This window comes from Daucus carota, chromosome 6 (genome assembly GCF_001625215.2).
Source record: "Daucus carota subsp. sativus chromosome 6, DH1 v3.0, whole genome shotgun sequence".
Lineage (NCBI taxonomy): Eukaryota > Viridiplantae > Streptophyta > Magnoliopsida > Apiales > Apiaceae > Daucus > Daucus carota.
In genome coordinates this window covers 18,345,856-18,364,424 of record NC_030386.2, presented here as the reverse complement: position 1 = coordinate 18,364,424, position 18,569 = coordinate 18,345,856, and the positions used below count along the sequence as shown (strand labels likewise).

The window sequence follows — 18,569 nt, the reverse complement described above, 5'->3', positions numbered from 1 at the left end:
TACATGTAGCGTCATAGGACGAGACATTGATTATCTTGTATTTGTGTACTTGGTGATCTTTGTCACTTGCAGCCTCTGTTTTGACGATGTGCTAGTATGAGGCCTTTTCACTAATTAGTGTGGCGAGTGCTTTATACACTGTAGCGCATAAATTTTCTTGTTTCCTTTTTAAATTGTGGTGAGAAATAGGAGTCTGTGTCTTTTTCAAAGACAAGTTCATCTAAACCTTTTATGCATAGATTCAGACTCTCGTATTCAAACCAGTTTTTAATGGAAAACTTTGATTCTTTCATCTGTTGTGATTGTCATTCTTTATGCAAATCATTTTTACAATCACAACTGATTCATTTTTTTTTCTCAAAAGATTAAATGCAATTGCTATCATTCAAAATCATAGATTTTCAAATGCATTTATATCTCTTTCTGTTCTTCGGAACTTTATTAGCCTATTGGCTTTCCTAGATAGTCATAAGGTTGAAAACCAACAATCTTTATCCCAGACTATAAAACCAAATTCAGAACACATCCCAACTTTCCCCCTGGAGTAATAAGGAACTTTTCAAACAAACAGTCAATGAGGGAGAAACTGTACTTGTTGCAGCAAATAAGGATGTGAGGGATAGTGTACCCACAGCTCTACCTCTCAAGAAGAAAAGGTGTTTTCAAAATTGAGGTAACTGTTTGCTCATCTGTATTCTCTCAAAAGAATATAGAGCTGAAAAGGCAATAAAACAGTCTCTGGAATCATTCTCTCAATAGGATGAGTCCATTGAAATTCGCTCGTCAGCCAGAGCATCTTGTATGGAGTCAAGCACATCATCAGTAATCACTCTGATGAAGAGCCTAAACAAAAATCTTATGGACACAATACAAGAGAGTGCACAGTGAGGTTAAAGGTTTTGTTCTAGAAGCAACTTCTTCATTTACCATTTTACGGTGGATAAGATGGTTGATGCCTTTACAGGTGTAAGGAGGAAACGAGGATCTCAATTGCCAAATCTTCAGGATTCTCGTCTCCCTCCCCAGATAAGAACAGATCTGGATCCAATCAGAATGGATTTCCTATTTATAGGAGATCGGCAACTCTCTGACTATGAGTCAATTTATTGATGAGTCAGTTGAGGATCGGGGATTTACGAAACCCCATTGCACCGCCAGTGACCTCTCTTGAAGGGGCTATGGTGATTTTCTCATGCAGGTACAGAAGACCATACTTTGAGTGCTGAGAGAAACACTGTGAGCCAAACACTAAGAGTTAAACACTTGGTGAGATTCTGAGAAGAACTAGTGAGATATCTGAATGAGAAATATGTGAGCATGAGTGAGTGCAAACACATAGGAAATTGAGAAGAGTGAAACACTTGTGAGGTACATATTATAATATTTAGTATCGAAAACTCACATGTTGTTGAAAGAATTGACGGAAGCAACTACGGTTCATTCCATTTCATGGTGTGAACTTATGGTTGATGATTCTCTTGAATCAAGTGTCTTCACAGACATTGAGGAAGACTTGGGCCTCTGCCATAATTAAGCCTTTGTCTAACCTCCTAGAGCAAACAACTCTGGATCCTTAATTGGATAAGCCACTTAGTGGTTGGCAACTTGTGGACCATGATTCGGATTTATCTGATGAGTCTGCAGGGACTGGGAATTACGAACTCCCATTGCACCACCGGTGACCCCCTTTAAGGGTGGCTAAGGTGATTTTCTTGTAGGTACTCAGCATTTTGGAAGCTCAGTATTTGTGTGGAGGGATACACTTACAGAACTCGTGAGTGACACCCTTACCCAAAAACCGAGAGAAAATTGAGTGTTGAGTGATACACCTGCAGAACATTTTAGTGAGACACCCACTAATTACCAAATTTATACCTACAGACATAGTGGATGTTGTTACTGGAATGTCAGTTTTTATTCCTTACTTTTCCGTTTGGAACCTATTCTTTCAGCATAGGCACCAACCCAATCAAAGTAAACCCTTCTTCTGAACTCTTTCTTCGACCCCAGCTTTAGCGTTGTTTAGTTCTCTATGGGGAGATTATCTTTTGGTACAGGAAGTATTGTACACGTTCCTTGACCTATTTGATACCACATATCCTCGGAGGATTCCACAACTAAGGGGGAGAATATATTTAGGGGGAGAATATATGAAAGGGGGAAGAAAAAGTAAGTTAGCTTTCTTCTATTGTCTACAACTAAGGGGGATTAAACTACTCTTTAGCTGTGTACTACTGAGGGGGAGATTCTTCTCTCAACTAAGGAGGAGGATTGATCTTTCATCTAAGGGGAGATAACTACTTATCACCAAGGGGAACCTGATCAAGGTAAAGGGAGGAGAAGTATAAGGTGATACATCTATTCTTCAGTAAGTGGTAGACATGAACTTATTTATTACCACTGAAGAATTCAATGAAGCTGCTGATTGTTCTTTGCATAATGGAATGTTTTGAATTCTCTTCAAGACAGACTATGAGGATTATCTGGCAGGTAAGCAAGAACCAGAGAAATAAAGGTGATATGCACATTTGTTATTTCTATTCATGAAATCTGGAAATGTACTATATGATCCAGAAACTTTGTAGCATTATTTACTAGTCCAGGACTTTACTTTTTCTAGTGTTAGTTGAGTTATCCTCCAGAGGATTTGCTTGTTATGATTAACAAACAAATAGGGGGAGATTGTAAGTCTAAATGTAAAGACAACCCTATCTGTTACATAGGGATGATAACTCAACAATAGAACAGGACAAGTAAATAACACTACGCCTGCACCGGAATCGGAAGATACGAAGACAAAGGTTGAAGAAGCCATCTACAGTCTTGAAGGAATAAGTTCACTGGAAGAAGTTCATTAATATGTTCATGCCTCAGTGAAGAATAAAGATTGAAGTATTCAAGATTGTGGAAGCAATGAAGATGTTGTCCAAGTACTCGAAAGATTTCAGTGCAACCCCTGAAGCAAGATATTTTTATATATCTTGGTTGGTTATTTATAATCAACAAACTGAAGCATAAACTAACCCGGAACCGACTGATCAATGTTTGCTGACAAAGACGGTACAATGTTTAACTTCAGTGTTAGTCGCTTGTGAACCAGACCAGTGCACTAAGCGTCAGCACGTACGGAGCTTTGCAAGTATTTATCGATCGAAGAATTGATCCAGTCATATCATGTCAAGCCAAGCCAAGCCAAATGCCTAGCCTCTGCAAGCTATGCCAAAGTGACCTATCTTTTATATGTGTGCACTTATATATTTGCATATGTACAAATATATTTATATATATGTATATATGTATATTTAATTAAATATAATATATATAATATATATGTATATATGTTTTTAAACATATGTATATGTATATTTATATGTATGTATATTTAAATAAATATATATGTATATAATATATGTATTTATATTTTACATAAGCAATTATATAATTAAGTGTATATATATATTATATTATGTGCATAAATATATGTATATTTAGAGAGAGTTATATATATCTTTATATATATATTTATATTTATATTTACACATAGTTATATGTATATTATATATATTTAAATATATGAGAATATATTTAAATATATGTGTATATATGTTACTATATGTTTATATAAATATTATATATATGTATATATTTATATATACTTTTCTTTATATATATTTATGTTTATATTTATATTTATAAATAACTATATATCTCTATATATATTTATATATATATTTACATTTGTATTTACATATAATTATATATTATATATATTTAAATATATGAGAATATATTTAAATATATGTACATATATTATTATATGTTCATATAAATAATATATATATGTGTATATATTTATATATACTTTTATTTATTAATATAATCACAACATAATATATTATATTATATATATTATGCATGCATATGATGATGTCAGGTGTCTAGGGCACTCTAGGGTTTGCATGTGCATGAACCCTAAAGCACCTGGTATCTACTGTTGAAGCTAAGTGGAAATAAATCTAAGGCAGTAGTATACAGGGCTCCTTTGAGCGCAAGTTAAAAAGAGATAAGAGTGTGCACAGTGGGAACAACAGCGCCAACTCAAGCATTTGAGTAATATTGGCTAAGTGTTGAGTGAAGTTGCGCCTATACACACTCTGTGTATATACAGGCGCAAGTTCAAGTCAATGGTGGTCCAAGGAGAGAGATCAAGGGGAGTTCCTTCACTAGTGAGGCGCCAATTCAAATTGTGGTTTAAAGAAACTAAGGCAAGGCTCCCCATAGTACATACAGTGTACATATACAAGTGTGGGCGCAACGTTTGACTCGAGGTCAAAGTTGGCGCCACCCACTCTCACTCTCGTCCAAGCGCAACTTTCCTCCCTGAAGAATTCTCTAAGTGCAAATTCAAGAGAGCATTGTATACTGAAGGTTGAAGCGCAACATTTGACCAAAAGTCAAATGTTGCGCCTCCTGTCCATGCACTCTCCTTCACACCATCTACTTAGATTTATTCCAAGTAAAGGCAATGCAGTAAGTGGTGATTGAGGCGCAACTTTGTTATATATATATACAAATATATATGTATATAAAGTTGGCGCCACTTCCTGCATACATTTGGAGTTGGACTTATTTTGTTAAATCGAATCCGTCCAGGACGAACTCAAGTCGTCCAGGACGAACTCGTTAACCATGGTTAGTTTATGAAAGCCTATAAATATGTGATTGTGGTTCTCACAATTTACATCATCCTTCGGGATGAAATGGCCAAGTGCTCTGCACGGCTACTCCCACTATATATACACTCTAGTCTAGCTTTGTAATAGAAATATCTGTAGCGGTTAGAGTTTGTAATATTGAGAGTAGTGGCCATTGTAGCCGAACCTTCGGGTTTGGATTTGTAGCACCCTTCGAGGTATTTATCAATATACAGATATACCTTGGAAAATATTGTGTGTTGGTTTAATATTTTCATATCCTCAGAAACCGACCCAATAAATATCCGGAACACGAAACCCATTACAGGACTGCAATTTATTTATCCGCAAGATTCGAAAGAATTTTAAATTGTAGTGAGTATCGTATTCAACCCCCCCTTCTACGATACTTTGGACCTAACACACTTTTTATATATAACTCTGTTATCTGCTGTAAACTTGTATTCAATTACAGTAGAGAGATATCCTGTGCTCACAACTTTGCCCTCATTTCTCTGTAACGTTTCCTTTTCGGTTTTTTTGGCAACTTCATTAGCATATAGAGAGTAAAATGCATTATATCTGTCGATGAAATGCATACTGCCTTTACAATTTAGTGCATATATATGGCAACAAAATTTCTAAAATGAATCTACTTGATAGTACTCGTGCCTTCTCTGCTACCAGTGCTTTTATAATATTTAGCGATGCATATTTTGCAGACCTTTCCCCAAGTTTTTGGCTGAAACAAAATTAATGGCTGATGAAATGGGGGAAGATCATATTTGGAGTGAAATATCCTTCAGGGAAGCCACGGAACAAGATAAGGAGAGAATCAAGTCGGCTTTAGATAGTGAAGGGTCCTTTCCTGGGAACGCTGACTGGGCTGCAAAGCTGGGGGCAAATCTTTCTTGCAGTGCCAACCTAAGTCAATATACTTCAGCTGATGTAACACCTAGAAAATCATCAAGAATTCACACAATTTGTTTATCCTCTAAAAGAACCAAAGCCACATTGAAGAGGAAGAGACTTGCTGATATTGAGCCTACATCAAGGGGCAAGTCTCCTGTAGCTGAAGAATCTGTGAAGGCACCGAAAGATCAACGTATTATTGTATACAAAAGGACTTACAAGAATAAGCAGAAGGTAAAGGAAGTCCAGGAGGAGACTCCTCTGCCTGAACAGAACCAGGACCATGGCACTAAAAAGTCGAAAGGTGGACCGAGGACTAGACTCAGGTCAAGAACTGCAAAACACCCTCCAAAGAAAGCTACTCAAGTGAAAAGACAAGCTCGTTTCTAGTTTAACATGTCCTTGGAAATTCCTTCACATTGCCGTCGATTCAGGCAGCTTCATTAAGCCTTTTCAATTTCAGAATAGAATTTTCAGACACAAAGGAGTTGATGTACATAACGTTGTCTTACATTTAGATGAACCAAACTACATGATAAAAATTTATGCAATTATAGACTATAGTGCTCATATCTTCTGTATATTAATTTTTGTTTTGTTTATATGCCATGGATTTGATAGATGGTTAAGCAGGTTTTAAGTACAGAATCACTGTACATTCTGCAAGGAACTGTAGGAGGAAAATGTATATGTATATCTTGTAAAAGTACAAAATTAAGAACAAACCATTCTTTTGGAAAAAATAAATTTATTACTACCTATCCAATCTTGGTACTTTATATATACATAAAATATGATAACTACACACATTAAAAATCCGCTTTATTACCAAAGCAAACTCCAGGCAGTCTGTTCTGGAGAGAGCTTTTTTAACTAAATCAAAGTGGGGTCAGAAATGTTTGTGAGAATGGAGGGAATTAAAGAAAAACGAGAGATTTCAAATGAGTTTAATCGCCTTGTAAAAATATGAAATTAAGCAAGAAAAATAGTAAGCAACCTGTCATTCCAGCCTTTTCTATTACTTTCTTTGCATAAGCAGTCTGCCTGAGTTCAATGTGTCCATCTCTCTGATTAACATACATCCCCAGACAATAAGATAATTTTCCCAAGTCATTCATATCGAAAACACTGCTCATTTCTTTCTTAAATTTATTTATGTTCTTGACACTAGTTCCAGTGACCGCCAAAACTTCTCCTCCCTCTCGCCTTGTGTAAACAGCATGCTCATAAGGACATTTAACAAATCCCAACTCTCCTAAGCACTTGCTAAAACGAGCGTACCATGCTCTGGGTGCTTGACGCAAGCCGTACAAAGCTTTTATCAGCTTATACACCTTGTACTCTTGTCCCTTCTTCAGAAAACCCTCTGGTTGCACTACATAAACCTCCTCCTGAAGCTCTCCATTAAGGAATGCCGATTTGACATCCAAATGATGCACTTCCCAGGCGTTTTTGGCTGCTAGTGCAAGTGAGAGTCTCACCGTTTCAAGTCTGGTAACCGGGGCAAACGCTTCTTCATAAACCACACCCTGTTGTTGTACGCAACCTTTTGCGACTAACCGTGCATGCTTTATGCTTTACAATATTACCATCAGCATCCTTTTTTAGTTTGAAAACCCACTTCAATCCGATTGCTTATTGGCCAGCTGGTAATTCAGTCAACTGCCATGTCTTGTTGTGTTCAATAGCATCTATTTCTCCATTCCTCCTTTTCTGCAGCTTGCTTATAAGTGGTTGGTTCATCAATTGTGATCATCATTAGCTCATCATCTATCAACTCAACTTCCAATCCCCCAGAATTATTACCCATATCCATGAATTCTGCTTCAGCTTCCAATCCAACTAAACTGAAAGTACATGTGTACTGCCCTGTAGCTGACAGTCCCACGGCCAGCTCTTGGCTTCATCAAAAACGACGTCCCTACTGACTAAAACAGTTTCCTTTATCCTTCCCCCGGATTCATTTTATTAATCCATAACTTTAGCAGCAAGCACCAGCTAGTAGCCTAGTAGATCCACTTGGTCTCCAAATGCAAACAATAACATTGAAGCACCAGCTAGTAGCCTAGTAGATCCACTTGGCTTCATCAAAAACGACGTCCCTACTGACTAAAAAGATGTTTCATTGTTTATCCTAGTAAATCTAGGATAAACAATGAAACATCTTTTTCTAGAAATATGCAAACTCCGAAGACTTATTTTATTAAAACAAGAGTTAAGAAACCAAAAAGATTACGAGTATCACAAATTGGTTGGACTTGGTTAATACAATATAATTATAAATCTAGGATATGTATTACATAATATTAATGTATATTTATCCTTGAATTGAAATATAAGAACTTCAAACCAATTTGTAACAAAGAGGATAATAATCAGCCGCGAATCATTTGATCATTAACATACACACATTTACATAAAGCATCCCTTCTTGATATCTTCTACTAATCAGCACATCAAACACTCTGTATTCAAGAACAAGCTAGTAGTTTTGGAACTTCTACGTGCAACCTCCTCAGCAAACACTCAGTTGTTAATTTTATTTTAAAATGATATTCTTGGTTCACAAACTTAAACTTGCCTTCCATCACCACGCCAGCCACCATTAATCAGAAGCCTTGTTGTTTTCATTCATAAGAGGCCTTAAACATATCAAATACTGACATGATCAAAATTTTCAGTATTTTAAATTTGGTAGTACAAGAGACATAAATATAAATTTATGTACTTGATTGGGATTTAAAATTAATTTTAATTTATATGCTCCCATTTTACTAGTGTCAAAAACATTATATATTTCAAGGCCCAAAAAAGAAGATATACCATGGGCAAATATTGCATAACTTAAACTAGAAGAGCCATGTGGAGGAGGGTATTGATCTTTCTTGGAGCATATTCTTCATTGTCTGCGAAATGAAGTGAAATTTCTGTACCATCACCAACTAATCTTTGTATCAAGTCATTGTAGATTTATATATAAACACAAAATTGATATACAGGTTGGAAATGAAGTGTATCTTAACTTCTGTATTAATATGTTTGTATGCCCGGGTAGGTAATTTATGGAACTCATACCTTCCGTGATGCTGAATATCAGTAGAAAATAAAAGTAATTAATTTATCAAAAATATATTGACAGAATATTCAAAAGTACTTATAACTTCCTCTGGAATACAGATAATATTTACTCATACATTTCTTACCTACTTCCCTAAACTATTACTCCATTAGACTATGAGCCATAGGCTTGCAAGTTTCTGATGAAACTTTCTTCTGGCATCACAAATACTCTCTTCTGGCACTAGTTTAAGTTGAGGTATTAGCATCAACTACACCAGATGCATTCTTAATATTTTGACAACTGCATATGAGATATCCTACTGCTGTGGAGACATCTTCACAATTTACGGCGTCCACAAGAATTTCCTTGGTCAGTGCCCGGAACGACGCAGTCAAGAGAGTGCCACTGGAGCCTTGATTGTGTGAACAGTGAAGATCCATGAGGAAGTACTGTGAAACCGTAAGGAAGAATAACTAGGGAATTGAGACTGCTGCCACCTAGTATCACATCTATACTGCCAATTTCAGTGGAGGCAAACACAATGTGGGATGCAACGGAATCACTCTAGGCTTTCCTGAAGTAGAATGTGCACCGGGCTCGTAGTCATCTGCAATATTTTAAGTTTGAGTCATAGTCGCAATTATATGTTCCAGTGGTAAGAATGGAACAATTAAGGAGACATGTATGTAGTTTTATGTAGTCACCCTCTGGTGAAAGCACATGAAACGTCATTAATTACTCTAACTACAAGAATGTCCACAAAAGAGATATATTTTCTACCAATACTCTGGTGCAGAAGCTTGATTTGAACGGTGAGTTCTTCCCAACTGCTGAATCGCGTGATCAGCACTCCAGGGTAATTCTAGGATGAAATTTTCTTGGAGCATCTTCTTCATTGTTTACTGCATCGAAGAACAACATATACTCCATTTGAATAAAAAAAATTCATCTATAAAATAAAGATAATACCAACAAAATCTATGTTCTATTCTAATTTTGATTTTGGTACAATTTGAAATAAATTCAAAATTTGAAGATGATGAAATTCAAGAATTTATGTATAATCACTTCTAATCAAATCAATATGAAATAAATATCCATGGTGTATGTGTGTATATAAGAATGCTTAAGAAACATATTTAGGCCATTACTTACCAATTCATATATATATATGTGGTTGAAAGTTACATATATATCGATCATATCAGCCAAATAATTTAATCACTTGCAAAAATGAGACATATATGGAATGTGAGCATAAAAGAAAGAGAGAAGAAGATAAATAGAGAGATGATGGTATGGAATGAAGGCGAAGAATATGAGATTGGTTTCTTTTATAGATTGGTATGGAAGGATGTAGAATTATCTAGAATTTTCTTGAGTATGTGAGCGTCGGGTATAAAGAAATATATATCACACACAAATGTTACAAAATAAAAAAACGGCAATTAGAATGACCTCGATCGAGTGTTTCTTAAATAATAATTAAAATATGTTTTATTTCACTCAAACGCATTATGATTCTCTTTAATGCACACTCAGCGAAGGCAAAGGAAACCGAACTACGAAAAAAAAATGAAATTAAATTTAATTTTGCATAAATTCTAAAAAAGACCCTAAAGTCACATGTTCTCATCCACAGAAAAACCAGTAAAACATGATCTTGGACAATTAATTAAGATAATAAATGTAAAATTATAATATGCAATTGAGGAAACTGAGAATATAACATACATAAAACCGAGAAAAGAAGATGTGCTATGAAACCCCAAAATCCAATTCTGTATTCAAAACCCTAAAATCCAATCAAACCAATCGGGTCACAAATTTAGCCGGGTCCAAGTTAGGTCCCAAAGTTGTGATTTTTTAATGTAGGTCTAAGTTGGGATTCCAATAAAAGATAGTTATTCAAGCTACCAATTGAATTGAGCTACTCGAAGCCATGTAAGATGGTGAGGGACATTAGATGGTTAGATGGAAGAGAGAGTGTTACATAGGGTGGTGAAATGGATATGGTTATAAAGAGAGATGATGCGGGGAAAGAAACTGTCGCGAGAGAAATGGGGAAACAGAAAACCCGGAAATTAAATTATTATTTCGTTATGTACGTGGGATGTTCTGTGTAGTGGGAGCCGGAATTTTATCTTTTAACAAAGTTGTAAATAAGATATAAATTGTTTTAATAATTAATGTCGAAAAATATGTTTTAACACGTCTCTTGTAAGTAACTATGATGGAAAGATATATAACATGAGCGATTTGTACAAGTAATGGTAAATCCCTTATATTAAATATAACTAGTTTTTTCAATTATTTATAATCCAGACCGCCGGATATTTATCCAACGGCCACGGACATGTATGTTAGCATATAACTGGTCCTTAATTGGCATACATATGCCAGGACCTGGACCAATGTTTAATTTAGCTTATATTTTGTCATTGAACCAAACACTCTTTATAAGTTATCAACACAGAACACACTGTAAAGATGTCATCTAACCCATTATATTATGGTATATTCTTATATTTTGCTTCTTCCTTTTCGAAAGTGCTCAGCATCCAGTGTTTTCTACATACTGTAAAGATGGATTTTGGTTTTGATTTTTAATATGTTAATTAAGGATTTAGGGATTTTATATATGTTAATTTATAGGGGCTCAGTGAATATAAACTGTTGTTATGGTGCTGGTTGGGTGGGGGGTGTCTTTTATCATCATCTACTTGATTTAAAGGTTCATGTGCCGTACTGCTGATGCAGTTTACAGTTTTGAAAAGTGTACCATATATTTGTTTAACTTTCAGCTGGATCAAAAGCGTGGATCTTCCTCGCTCAGCACATAATAGAATACTAGTTGTCGGCGCTGAATTAAAATAAGGAGTTGCAACTGTAGTTTCTTTCAGCGTTTAGATATATACAGTCAGAAGCTTCAACACAGAATTCTTTCCAGCTGCTTATGTAAATAGCCAGGATTGCGCAATAGGTCTTCTGGAAAAACAATGAGATACCCTTGAGTATCACAAGGTTAATTAGCTTCTTATTGCCCATTCTGTAGTCATTTTTCTCTCTCGAAACACAGATGCTTACAACTGAACCAATTCATAAGTACCCAGTAAGCTTTTAACAATTATTCGGCTTCTAGTTTATATTCCCTGATATTTGTACAAGGTTTTAGCCTTCAGAGTGTCCTATGGCACATGTATCCCTGAACTTTCTCTGTACATCTGTTTTTATATTAGTTATCACAAAGCCTTCTGTTTACATCTGCTGTAGGTGATGTGAACTTCAGAAAACATTAAAAAAAAACAATACATTGATTTCCCATTTGTTTAGTGAGATCTGTAATTTTTCCTATAAATCACCCATTTGCATAACTGATTTTCCGCTCTTGAGGTACCAATACAGTTGTCTGGGAGAGAAGTTTACATCGAGGAGACGAAGCCAAGCAGCAAGAGCGTCAGGAGCATGCGCTGAGGAAGTATGTGTCTTAAACTAGTTTGCCTAGTTGAAGATCAGAAAGTTGTTGATATAACTTCTACATGCCTTCCCTTACATGTATGCCTTTATATAGTTATATTCCAAGGACGCGAGGGTAAACAACAAACACATACCTGATTCCCTAGTATCATTTCTCATCTTCAACATTGGTCCGGTGGCTTTAATGATTGGTGCAGATAAATTCATAGGCAGGGACCTTGCCATCAGGGACGGAACGAGGATTTGGAATTCACCCAGGCTGGGTGAAAGAGAGGGTAAAAACTTTTTGACAGAAGAGAGGTTGAAGATACACATACATTGCAGAATAGAAAAGTGTATATTGAAAACTAAAAACTGTTCTTAGACTCTGTACATAGCTTGGTTTATATAGGCACTACTGAACCTTCTGGAATGCATTACATACACTACTATATCTATATTTTGTAACTAACTCTCAACAACTTGAGATGTCTCTTTCTTGCTCACGTCTGCACATTCTTCACTGTTGTTGCCACCCTGTTCACTCGAGTGTATATCTGTAGCATCCCCCCTCAAGTTGGCATTAGTAAATTTGTTGCAAATGCCTAACTTGGAGAGTAAACTGGTAATGATATGTGAGGGCAAGGCTTTAGTAAAAACGTCTGCTGGTTGCACGTTGGAAGCGATATGAGCAGTGGTAATAACACCAAGTTGCATCTTTTCACGAACAACATGACAAGCAATATCTATGTGCTTTGTACGTTCATGAAAAACAGGGTTTGCAGCGATATAGAGAGCAGACTTGCTATCACAGAACATTGTCACCGGGGTGAGATGGTAGAAGCCAAATGCAGCAAAGATGTGCAAAAGCCAAGTAATCTCATTGCATGTAGCAGCCATGCATCTATATTCAGCCTCCGCTGAGGATTGTGACACAGTTTGTTGCTTTTTGCAACGCCAAGAGATCAATGCACCACCAAACTTGATAGCATAACCGGTGAGAGAGAGCCTAGATTCTTGGCAACCCCCCCAATCCGAATCACAGAATGCAGTTAGACTTGGAACATTCTGAGCTGGCATAAAGATGCCTTGACCAGGTGTGCCTTTGATGTAACGAACCACTTTATAAGCAGCTAGCAAATGATCAGTTCTGGGTTGCGCCAAATGCTGAGATAACACCTGAACTGGATATGAAAGATCCGGGCGTGTCACAGTAAGGTACAACAACCGTCCAACCAATCGTCTATATAGACTGGCATCTGCAGCAGATAGAAAAGTACTAGAATTATGATTAAGATCATGATTCTGTTGAAGAGGAACTTTAGATGGCTTTGCCTCAATCAAGCCTGTATCTTTCAGAATATCCAACGTGTACTTGCGTTGATGTATGTAGATACCGTCAGTGGATCGAGCTACTTCAATTCCCAAGAAATACTTGAGATCACCAAGATCTTTAACTTTAAAACGGGTACTCAAGAACTGAATTACATCTTGAATGTTGGCTGGATGGGTTCCTGTAACCAGGATATCGTCAACATAGACGAGGACAGCCACAAATTTGTCTCCACTGCTAAGAGTGAATAGACTCTTATCAGCATGACATTGTACAAATCCTCTGTCTTTCAGAGCTGTAGCAAACTTAGTGAACAAGTGATAAGTGGTATTTATACACACTTATAGGCCTTCATTTCCACTTAAATTGGTTGGTTGTACTTAAGTGTTTAGTGTCTTTTGATGTGTTTTTAGTGTTTTTCTGTGCAGGTCACGAGTTGAGGTGATGAAGTGATTTTCTCTCATTTTAGGTTGTTTTTGGTGCATTAATTGCAAGAATAGAGAATTGTGGATTCATCACGACTTGGGATTTTGTGGGTACATCTTCTACAAACCCTCACGAGAACACACTCGTCCACTAGAGCTGTCTAGGGGTTTAAAGGGCTTGTTGCATGTGCTAAATGCAACCGTGATCACCTACGGAAGTGGTACTAGAGCGAGGAAGGGCATGCACGCGAGAACGAGCTAAAAAACGAAGAAACGGGCTGCCAGTGGCAGACAGTAGCGCGCCCGCGCTAGATCTTAGCGCACCCGCGCTAGCTACTGTCCCACTAGCGCGCCTGCGCTAGTTTAGCGCGGCTGCGCCCAGCAGAGTTGTTCCGGGCCGATTTTTGGAGCTTTTCTGATGGATTTTAGCAGCGGTCAAGGCCCGGTTGACTTGGTCAATGTATCTAATTTCTCATGTGTAAAAACCCTAGCCTCACTTGTATCGTAGAATATCGGAATATAGTTTTATCAGTTTTTCTCTTGTAAAAAAACACATTAGTGAATTGTATTGGATCGTTCTTCGCGAGGAAGTGACAGTTTCGAGCGAGATCGTGAACATCAATTCTGTAACGTTGTGTTCTTATTTATTAATTCAAGCAATTGTCTTATGTTTAATTCTCGTCTTTTATTTATCATGTTTTCATTAGAACCCATGATGTCGATTAGTTCGATTAAGAACTAACCGCCTTCATGGGATTCTAATGGACTTATCGATGTAGTCTAGTAAAGAATATTAATTGCTTGATTTTGTGATGTACGTTGATTTCTTTGCATGCGCCGTGCTTATTCTTCTTAGGAGCGTAGCTAACTTCTAAGTTGTTTGTTAATTCTTTCTGAAGCGAGAGTGGATGATTGAATTTAGAACTACACTACTAGAAAAAGTAGAATAGACATCAGGGTATAGACATCGGTCGACTTTGGCCACGATGTAAAAGCGTTTATTAACATCGGCTAAAAATTAACCGATGTCTATTACTTTTTTGACATCAGTTAATATAGGAACCGATGTCTATCCTCTTTGAATGAAAAATGAAAACCGCGTGGCAACCCCTCTTTTGTCCCTCCCCCAAATATTTCCCGTACTTAGTCAAAATTTTGTCCCCCCAATCTTTTAACCCCAAAATCAAACAAAATAACACACTCACTCAATATTGAGACAAAACATTTCAAATTAAAACACACTCTTTTTTCTCTCTCCCCGACTCTCTCTCTCGTTTCTCAGACTCTCTCTCTCTCAATCGAACCGCACCTCGGAATCGAAGCTGTGCACCCTAATCGAAGTGTTGAAGCCATAATCAAAGCTGCTTGAGCTCTCACAGACCTAATCGAAGCTTCTCAAGCCAACACGATTACTGTTACTACATTTTCCTTTTCTAGGGTTTCATAACCCAACACAAAGTCTGGCTCCGAGAGTGATTCCGATGATTTTGGTCTCCGACAAGACATGGAAGCTCTTCTTAGAGCTTGTATGTCACTGGTGTGGCTCTAATTTCTAATTACAATTCAGATTTGGGCGGAGAAGATAGAGACTTGTATAGAAAATGGTATCCTCCCTCTCTCCCTCTCTCTAGTTTCTCTTTTCATCAAGAATGGCACCCTCCCTCTCTCCCTCTCCCTCTGTTTGTGTGTGTTTTTTTGAATTTTGATATATATGTTCTTGAAATTGTAGAGTGCAGAAATAGTGAACCCAAAGGCATACCCATTAGCTGATTCACTGATAACCGTCACAATTTTTGACCTTGTTCAGGAAGCTGCTAATTACAAGCAACTTAAGAAGGGTGCTAATGAAAGTCAGCTCTTAAACCCCATTGTATTTATATGTGTAAAGTCCAATACTTTCATGGTTCTTTGTAAATTAAAATGTTATGTACTATTATGTGTATGTGTGTGTTTTTATATGATGATTAATTGGTTGGGTTTGATTTCTGCAACAAAGACACTGAACAGAGGAATTTCAGAGTTTCTGGTGATGGCTGCTGATACTGAGCCTCTCGAGATTCATCTCCATCTCCCCCTTCTTGCTGAAGACAAGGTACTTTTCTTACTGTATCTATATACATTTGTTTCTATGTTACTTTGTGGTTTGCCTTTCATAATGTGTGACTGTGATATGTTATTGCCTTGTAGTGTTACTGTGTTACTTGTACGCATTGTATTAGTTAATTATTCGTTTACTATGCTGTATTAACTAACCGAACTTGAAGATTTAATAATGTTTAAGAGAACATGGATTTATAGAATGCATTAGCATGACCACTTCCTTTCACATCGGAGTATTTTGTTTTATTTTAAATTCTTTCTAAAGATTGTGTTTCCTTTTGATAAGAAATGAAGATGTGGAGATTCTTGCTCAATACTTATTATTATGTTTGGTGGTTGTGATTTGTTATTTGCTTGTGTAATCAAGTATTTGAAAGAAACGCGATCAAGTATCCTGCATTTCAGATACTTAAAATATTAGTTACCCCTACAAGGGTCCAGTCAAATGTGTGGGATATTGAGAAATACTGTAGTATTTTGGTCATTAATTTTAAGTATCTTGGTGAATATTTATTGATAAGGTCTATAAATCAATGGCGTTGAGTCTAGCATATTCTTGTGCTTGTGATATTAGAATTAGTCATGACCGATGAGCAACTCAGTAAGTCAACAATTTTCTAATCTTAAGTGAGAATATAGCGAGACGAAGGGAGATGACTAGAGACAAACACTGGCATTAATACTAGTTTATGTGTATTAGATGTATATTAACGTGGATATGAGTGACAAATGCCTGCGTCTGTTAATTTTATCCTGAAGAATTATAGAACCAGGAACATCTAGTCCAACTCAATAAGAAGAAAGAAAGTTCACGATGAGATGATGCAACGAAGGTAAAAAAACAATTCTGCAGATAGAGAAACATTAAATAGACCTTGGCTGGTTAGATTATTGTGGCAATAAATATTGAATAAGGATATAGATCTAGCCTATGAACACAATATGCAGAGTGTGGAATTTTAATGCTGGATGGTGGACTACCCCTGAAAATGATATGGATGTTAATATTAGAGGTGGTTGTTTTGTTTCTAGGATGTTATGCCTCTGGATTATATGCCTCTCCAGGCTTGATGAGGATGAGCTTTGTAGATTTTATGCTGTATCGAATGGTGATTACCTTATCTTTCAGTGTTATATTACTTGCATATTAATGTATTCTTTCAAATCTAGTATTTTATTCTACAACCTGTCTTCTTGAATCTTTTAACTGTCTTGTGATTTACTCTCTGTAATTCAAGTTGGTCGCTACTTACAATGACCAATTGGACTGTAATTCAGGTTGGTCGCTACTTTTAATTGATTAACTAGAAGGGGGAGCTTTATAACTATTCTTGTGTGATTTTCTGCTTGTACTTGCTGTCATTTCTTTAGATAGCTGGTATATAAATTTGAGATAGAATGTAATTTATGTAGAAGTTTGTACAATTGTCTTCTTAGTCAATGTTAACATGATTGTGAAATAATCATTCAGCAGAAGATTCGTAACGTGTCATATATAGTAAACTATTCAATCTTTCGGTTAATTGTATTTTAATATTCTCTTGTCTAATTTGGCCAACTCTTTTTTGTTATTGGTTCAGATGAAATGAATGAAAGCATAAAGGATGGTTTACAGAATTCGGCCTCTATTATAGATCGATAAAGGAAACTTCCAGTAAATAGTTTAGTTGATTTGGTTTGTGGTTGATGCCTCTGCTTTGGAAAAGAAAAGGGTGGATGAAGTGTTTTGTGGATGAATATTAGTTGACTAAGATTTTTGCCGAAGGATGTCTAGATTATTGTAGTTTGGAGTTTTTGGATAACTTTAGATTTTGGTATATTGCCGAAGGAGGGCTAGATTATTGTAGTTTGTAGTTTTTGGATAACTTTAGATTTTGGTATATTGCCGATGGATGGCTAGATTGGTTATGTTTGAATGTTGGATGTATATATTGAATGTTATATTGCGATTTCTATGAATGAATCGAATTTTTGGCAGCTTTTATTTTTCGTCATTTTTTTTTGTAAAAAATTGCAGTAATTACATTAGGCCTTTCAAAAAAGTGATGTGCATGTGAATGAAAACTAGTGGCAAAAAACTAAATATACATCGGTTATTACAAAGAACTCATGTATAAAACATACTCAGACAACGAAATTTTTAAGAAAACGATGTTATTATTCGCATATACATCGTTTATTAAAATTAACCGATGTTAATGTCATCTAATTCATTATGAGTCACATGTTTAAATTAGTGTTATAGAGATAATATTACGTTATGCACAATTAAATCATGTAGTTTAACCACAAAAATGACTGATATACATCAGTATTTAAGCTAAAAAACGATGATAAAAGCCACAAAGACATTAGTTTTTGGCCGATGTCTTTGTATATGACCTTTAACATCGCCGACCTAGACATCGGAGGCTGATGCACAAAGACATCGGCCAAAAACCGATGTCTATTAACCAAATTCTAGTAGTGCTATGCCATGTAAACATAGGATTATGTGAATGAAGCATAATTTGTGGTAGACTTGAACTATTTTTATCACCCTGTGTAATCATGATAGATGACCTGTTATTAAACCTCTCTGCTTACAC

At 36.2% G+C, this 18,569-nt stretch overlaps 1 protein-coding gene across 3 annotated transcripts; it reads left to right on the top strand.

The window, feature by feature from the left end:
- Window positions 1-15,116: 15,116 nt before the first annotated feature.
- LOC108226782 (13 kDa ribonucleoprotein-associated protein-like) lies at window positions 15,117-17,944 on the top strand. Of its 3 annotated transcripts, XM_017401774.2 has the most exons (4): window positions 15,117-15,485; window positions 15,611-15,973; window positions 17,014-17,090; window positions 17,260-17,312. In XM_017401774.2, the coding sequence occupies exons 1-3, from the start codon at window positions 15,483-15,485 to the stop codon at window positions 17,050-17,052; spliced, it is 405 nt and encodes a 134-aa protein (XP_017257263.1). In that variant the 5' UTR covers window positions 15,117-15,482; the 3' UTR covers window positions 17,053-17,090; window positions 17,260-17,312. The 3 variants fall into 3 exon arrangements, with proteins under 3 accessions (XP_017257263.1, XP_063935308.1, XP_017257264.1); XM_064079238.1 differs by lacking the exons at window positions 17,014-17,090; window positions 17,260-17,312 and adding an exon at window positions 17,562-17,944; XM_017401775.2 differs by lacking the exon at window positions 17,014-17,090.
- The last annotated feature ends 625 nt before the right edge of the window (window positions 17,945-18,569 follow it).

Coding starts and splice junctions, on each gene's coding strand:
- LOC108226782 (XM_017401774.2), top strand. Junction 15,974..17,013: donor CCCTTCTTGCTGAAGACAAG/GTACTTTTCTTA, acceptor TTTTGTTTCTAG/GATGTTATGCCTCTGGATTA.